Source organism: Laccaria bicolor, genomic scaffold, assembly GCF_000143565.1.
Source record: "Laccaria bicolor S238N-H82 LACBIscaffold_28 genomic scaffold, whole genome shotgun sequence".
Classification (NCBI taxonomy): domain Eukaryota; kingdom Fungi; phylum Basidiomycota; class Agaricomycetes; order Agaricales; family Hydnangiaceae; genus Laccaria; species Laccaria bicolor.
In genome coordinates, this window is record NW_001889899.1 from 374,462 (window position 1) to 381,944 (window position 7,483).

A 7,483-nucleotide genomic window follows, 5' to 3' on the forward strand; every position below is an offset into this window, starting at 1 on the left:
GTTAAAATTCCCATGGTATCAGAAGCACAGCCTCTCACTTAGCTCCATAAACAACAATTGTAGCCCCTTTCCTTACCTTTATAGATATATATAAATAATGTCATGCAGACCATTCCTCATTGAGAAAAACACAAAATACTGAAAAAATTGGACACTTTTTGGAAATTGTCATGCATTTTTGACCAATATCTCAAAGAGCAAGAAAGCTGGTCTCAAGATATAGTCACATTGCATGATATGACAATATTTTTACATGGTTGTCTTGATTTCCATATTTGGATATGGACCCTGAATACTGGACACAGCCCCTTCAACACCATGGCAACAGAGAAGATCACTCTTAATTTTGGGGTATTTTTTTCTGATTTTCTGGCAACTTTTAGGTGGTTTCTATATTTAGATATTGACCCTGAACCCTGAACACAGCCTCCCCACCTTACTAAGCAATATTCTGATTTTTACATATTTTTTGCTGATTTCTTTTACCATTTTTCCTGATTTTATGGCTGCTTTTCTGTTTAAGAGAAAAGGTTCCCGCGGTGATGAAAGGTAAATGAATCAATGAATGAAAAATTTGCCCAAGTCCTCAGTTGATAAAGAATGAGTCTTACTCGTAAACTCGTAAGGACTCATAATACTTTTGTTGTCTCAAAAAGCAGACATACAAATTTTTGTAGTCCCAAGATGTGGAGAGTATAAACTGTTGTAGTCACAAAAAGCTGATACTACAAATTTTTGTAATGAAAAAGCAGATATTACAAACTTTTACAATGAAAAAATAGACTGTGGATTTTGTAGTCCCATTAAGTGAACACTACAAAGTTTTGTTATGAGAAATGAACACCACAAATATTTTGTACTCCCAAAATGCAGACCCTACAAAGTTTTATATTGAAAAGGAGGACACTACACACTACAAAATTCTAATAAACACAACAAATTCACGCGCGAGTGGGAACAAGGCTTCCTCATGAAGTTGGGATTTGGGCGTGAGCGTGCGCGAGTTTGAACGTTGATGCCGACGTCACAATCTGTGACATGGCTTCCTTCTTCAACCCACAACCACCACGTCAACATTCACAACAGCGACACGCCGCCCCACCACCACTTCGGCACCAACCCCCACCACTGCAATGAACGACGGCCGCCCTACCAAACAACAAAAGAATGCCACCGCCAAACAAGTCGACCCCCACACGCCACAAACAACGACGAGCGCCCAACAACTCGACACCCACACGCAACCAACAAACACCGATCAGCGCCCAACAAACGATTACGACCGCCTAACAACAACGACGGCCACAAGCAACACCAAGACCAAGTGGCGAACGACGACCAGCGCCCACGAAAAACCACGACCAGCCCACACCACGGTCCCAGGGCCATGACCGACCCCAGGAGCAAGCCGGGCCAGGTCGCCGTCAGCGACGTGGCCACTATGCGTCACAGACGGACGACGACGACGACGACAATTACGTCGTCGTCGTCATTCTATGTCAACCACGGTAAACGGTAAGCCGCCCCCCCACTTCAAAACATCTCTAACAAAGGACCTCCATCATCCAGCCCTTGAAGGATAGCACCCCACGTCACCACGCCACCCCTTCCCAAAGGGAGGGGTATGCCGCCCGTCAACGGCCACGTCACGACGCCAGGCGGGACAGACGTCAATCAACGGTGTGACGAGGACACTGAAGGGCGACAGACGGATGACGACGATGGCAAGCAGACGAAGGACGACGGACGACAACCACGACAGCGAACGGACGAAAGACGGACGACGACGATGGCAAACAGATGAAGGACGACGGACGACAACCACAACGGTGAACGGACGACGACGAGGAGGGCGTACCAATGACGGACGACGAGGAGGAGGGTGTAGAAACGACGGCAAACAGACGACGACGACGAGGAGGAGGAGGAGGAGGGCGTAAAACCGACGAGACGACGAGGGTGTCGAAGACACGCTGAGCGCCCACCACCCACACCCGGCGACGAGGCTGAATACTCCACACTCATTGCCCACCACCCTCACCCCCTCTCTCTCACTGCCCACCACCCCCTACACCTCACTGCCCAAAACCCTCACCCCCTCCAACACTGCCTACCACTTCTCCCCCCCTCCCTCATTGCCTATCAACCTCCTTCCCCCCTCCCTCATTGCCTACCACCCACCTCCTTCCCCCCTCTTCCCCCCTTTGCCTATCACCCCTCTCTCATTGTGTACCACCCTTTTCCCTTCTCCCTCATTGCCCACCACCCTCACCCTTCCTCCTCACTGCCTACCACCTCCCTCACTCCTTCCCTCTATTTATTCAATATTCAATGTAGTAATGTACATTTTATGTAGTTATATAGAATGAAATACACCTTTCTCTTCTGAATTCTACAGACAAATCTACTAAGTATATATGTCCTGTTACTTGTATGTATGTATAACTTCAGATATATCTACCAACATCTTGTTTCAGGATATAAAATATATCCTAGAAATATATCCTAGTAATATATCCTAGTATTATATCCAGTCCAGGATATAGTTAAGAGAATCTACCAAGATCTTGTTTCAGGATACAAAATATATCCTGGTAATATATCCAGTCCAGGATATAGTTTATAAAATGTACCAAGATCTTGTTTCAGGATACGAAATATCCTGGTAATATATCCTAGTAGAGTCAATCATAAGTCAACAAGTGACAGCTGAATGCAAAACCCTAGACACCTTGCAGAAATTTCTCGACTCCGCCTCGCTTTGTGCAAACAACCATTTGAGGGTGGAAGCGGGCACAAATGATGCAAGTCCTGCTCCAATGCAGTGTAATGGAGTGCTCCATGCTCCAATTGAAGTTATCATGATACAAACTTGTGCCAAATGCAGTTGTTTGCACAAAGTGAGGCAGACACCAGAAATTTTCAGGAGGTGTCTAGGGTTTTGCATCTAGCTGGAATACCACCCCCCTTCTGAAACAAGCAGAAGTCGTACCTCTGAGATGGCATGTTGATTTGCCAGATACATCAGCATTGGATGTCACCTTGTTTGTCAAGGTCTCCCAAGGTCATAAATACCAAACAGCTAAAAACAAACTTCTGTCTTTTCTTGCATATTGCGCACGTGAGCAGGCAACCATGAACAAACAAATTTCCCATGGGCCATGGAGCTTCTCTTGCATATTGCGCATGCGAGTGAGCAAACCTGTACAAACAACTCATCTTTTCAAAACATAATATTGTCATCTCTTTCTTAGTGCCAGCTCCAAAATTTACATACATCTTTCCAGTTAACTAGCTCTTGAACATTGTTTCCTTTGTTACAAAAGAAAAAGTTGCATTGTATTGGTGCAAAGCAGCATATTTGTCAGCAAGCAAGGTGCCTGCTGCCGCTGCTAAGTGTCAGCCTCTATTGTGGAAGGGGGTGTGGCAAAACAGAAGGTAGCAGCACAGTGCTTTCTGGAGGATGGTTTCAGACATTTCTGAATGTGTTGACAAGAGGAGAAAGACAGAAATGACAAAGAACTTTGTGAACTCTTGTGTTTGAAAGTGGGTTGGAAGAGACGTTTGACATCACATGTGGGGGTTTGACTGGTGGGGATGGTAATACACATGTTGGTGGGGTATGCAGATAAGATGTGACTAAAGGATCAGAGCTGAAGTAAAGTTATAAGGCTGCTCAGAGTACTTTGTAAACTTAGTGTGAACTGTATTCATAGTGTCAAGGTGGATACTTAAGCAACTCAGGAATCTTGTACTGAATAGCTTCAAGGTGAATCACACATGTCATTGATGTCCAAATTTTTTAGAGGAGAATGGAATTGGTTGTCCATAAATTTACAATCAAAAGCCAAGAGAAAGAGGGAGGGAGGGACAGGAGGAGAGAGGGAGGAAAAAGAGAGGAAGAGTAGGAGAGAAACAACAAAGTACTTTGTGAACTCTGAGGAGCTAAAAGAATCTGTAATATGAACTGTATTCATTGGATAATATTTAAGGTAGATCACAGATGCTATTGATGCCCTTATTGCTATCTACATACTGGAAGCACAAGCCAGACATAGTGGAAATCATTGCACAATCTTCCAGAATATATGCCCCAGACATCAAAAAAATCACAAGTTTTTTGCTGAAACTAGGACCCCTGACACCCCTACAGACCAGAAAAATATATCCTGCTTCACAAAATATATCCTAAGGCCAAACCAGGGCAAAAATATATTTCTAAGGTGTGACAGTGACATTTCAGGGTCCACTCACCAAAAATATATCCTTACTGCATTTCACTTGCAAAATATATTTTGGTGGTGTGACACAGACATTATAATTTTTGTGTGACATTTCAGGGTCCATGTCTCAAGAATATATTTTAGATTTCAGGGCTTTCTAGGACCCATATATATCTAGAATATAGATATGGTCTATGACATTTAGTCATGTAACTTACGTGGAGTTTGCATGACTAATAGTCAGTTGGCACTGGGTGACTGAAGTGCGCAGGGTATGAACAAGGTGACAGTAAAGCATCCGCAAACCCTGGAAGTCTGGTTTGCGGGCACGCACTCGGATATGTAAGTACATTTACCACCCAGCAACGAACGGCAACGACCACCGCCAGCGACGTGGCAGCCAAACGGACAACAACAACAACACCACCACCATCCATGAGCACCCACCACCATCCACGAGCGCCCACCACAACGACCACGCAAATGGCGCAACGCCACGTCACAACGACGACAACGCGACGAACCCACCACCATCCACGAGCGCCCACAACGACCACGCACGCCGCAACGCCAACGACGACGACGACGTTGACAACGTACGTCACCCGCATCTCACGAAAACACCATAACACCCACGAAAACACCACGAACACCTACGGCAACAGCACGGCGCCCACAAAAACACCACGGCGCCCACAAAAACCACAGGCCGCCCACGAAACGACGCCTAACGGCCACAACGCAATGCCCAGCGGACACGACGCCAACGAGGACGACAACACGCGAGGACGACGACGCGACGCGATGACGCGTCGACGATGCGCGCCAACGAGACCACTCCCTCCCCCTCCCCTGCTGCTCACAACTCCTTCCCTCTCCCTACTGCTCACCCACTACCCACCATCCCCTTCCCCCTCCCTTACTCCCCCTCCTTTCCTGCTCACCACTCCCTCCCTCTCCCTACCCCCTTCATTCCCAACCCCCTCCCTTCATTCCCTACCCCCTTCATTCCCTACCCCCTGTCTTCATTCCCTACCCCCTGCCTTCATTCCCTCATTCCCTACCTCCCCTCTCCCTCACTGCCCTCCCTTCAGTTTTTCCCCCCCCCTCTAGTTCTTCATTCCCCCCACTCCCCAGCACCCCTACCCCTCCACTCCTTCCCCCTCACTCCCTCCACTCCCTCCACTTTTCCCCTCTCCCTCCACTCCTCCCCCTCCCTCTATCTAGATTCAATGTAGATAAATTCCATCATGTATTTTTAATAAATGAGTCTAAATGAATCTTCCCTCTTTAAGTATAAATGTCCTAAGGAATCCTAAGATTAAGTTGTCAGCAGAAGGCCTGAGTTAGATTCAGTCACATAATATCTCCTTACTTTGTCCAAGGTCTGATCAGAACTAATACTGAAAACTGATCAGCTTAAAAAGTACTGAGAGAAGTATGCAGAAGTGTGTATTGGTGTAAATGTATGTTGTATCTATGATTTTACTTCTATTCCAGTCCCATTCCTGTGGATTCCAGTCCCATTCCTGTGGATTCCTGTGGATTCCTGGGGATTCTGGTCCCATTCCTGCGGATTCCTGTGGATTCCTGCAGATTCCGGTCCCATTCCTGCGGATTCCGGTGGATTCCTGTGGATTCCAGCGGATTCCTGCAGGAATGGGAGGGGCACTGTAAAGTACTGTGGTACGTTATCGAATAAGTACCTTAATCGAAGATCCAAATTGTCCAAGTCTTCCATGGCTTCGTAGATACCTGGATCCGTGGAAAGAGGAGAAGTGGGCATGATGACATTTTCGCCAGCCAAAGGACTGCAATACTGTGCTTCGTATTTCCATAGATTCTCTTGTGCGAATCGTAGTCGCCTGGACAACCCCATCCAAGCCGCATGCACCTGTAGAGCATCTGAAGATTCTCTCAAGATAGATAAAAATGTATCCCTAGGATCTACTTTGTAGTAAGAGCTTCTTTCAGGGATTAAAGTGGACGTTCGCTCTAGGAAAACTTGCAACTCTCCTACTAACTGAGTGACGTCTCTTAGGAGAGTGGGATGTAATGCGAAGCTTCTTTGAGACCCTTCAAGTTCCACTACGTCATTAGATAGTAGACAAGACTTCGCGGAAAGGTTTATTGCTTGCTGATAAGTAGATATGTCGTCATCACTCGACTCCTTGAACTGACGTATGAGTCGCGCCATAGGGGACCCCTCATAGCCTCTGCCTGTCTCAGGGCGAAAAGTTTGTGACGACGTAGTTTCTATGGTAGAGCTCATGTCTAAAGTATCGTTGTCGGTGAGGACTGATTCTATGATTGGTGGAGAGGTGATACTGAGCTGATGGGATATAGAAGAAGCAGGAAGTATTTCCCCTTGTGCGCTGATATCCGTTGTTGGCGAAATGGGAGCGGGTATTTTAAATTCGAAAGCTCGGTATGAGCTCTGGGTGTAATGTGATTCCGGGGATGGAAACTGAGGTTGGAAACTGGAGGAAGAGGGAGTAGTAGTAGTCGACGCCGAACGTGGTAGAAAGCGATGATGTTTGAAAGCCGCTCGGCCCTCTAACGGTTGTCTCCTCCTAAAAGAAGCGGCTACGTCCAGTTGATCGTTGCGCGCTCCGAAATAGTTTGAAATAGGCTTCTTTACGTTCTTGGGAGGCTGAGGAGTTGCTGGAATGGAGAAAGCTTTTGCTTTCGTTGACGTGGAAGTTCTAGGTAGGGCAGTAGTTGAAGTAGATCTGTTAGATTTAGAAGGTGACGAAGATCGAGAACGATCGGAAGGAGTTGGTTGACTTAACGAAGAAGGAGGGGCGCCTCTACGAGGTTTCCGTTGCTTCGATCCTTCAGATCGTCCCCCACTCGCTTCTGTTCTAAGCTCCTCTTCCATTGTTGTGCCTAAGCCAACCAGGCTGTCGTTGATTCCCACAGTGTCCACCTTTGTGGGAACCTGTTCGGAGGACCACGTAGATTTACGGGGTTCGAGCGACAACGACAAGGTAGAACTGGTGAGCTTCTGTGGTGAAGGTTACCACTATGGTGTGAAGACCTCTGTCGAAGATCTAATCTGAGTCTTATGAGTCAGTCTTACTACGCGAGTAGCTACTGATGCTCTGGTAAGCCACGAGCGTAGACGTACTCTTCTTCCTCGGAATGCCGCAAGAAGATGTAGTAAGATCTTACTGTGGAAGACGGAATGAAATAAAAGAATCAGCTACTGGAGAGTCACGAGCTCTCCTCTGAATGTCACTATGCTACTCACCTCTACA

General features: G+C 46.8%; 1 protein-coding gene across 1 annotated transcript; it reads left to right on the forward strand.

Moving 5' to 3' along the window:
* Positions 1-4,452: 4,452 nt before the first annotated feature.
* LACBIDRAFT_330632 (uncharacterized protein) lies at positions 4,453-6,149 on the forward strand (the record flags this gene model as incomplete). Its single annotated transcript, XM_001884862.1, has 7 exons — positions 4,453-4,462; positions 4,495-4,541; positions 4,571-4,819; positions 4,976-5,457; positions 5,673-5,689; positions 5,724-5,909; positions 6,064-6,149. The coding sequence occupies 7 exons, from the start codon at positions 4,453-4,455 to the stop codon at positions 6,147-6,149; spliced, it is 1,077 nt and encodes a 358-aa protein (XP_001884897.1).
* Positions 6,150-7,483: the final 1,334 nt, after the last annotated feature.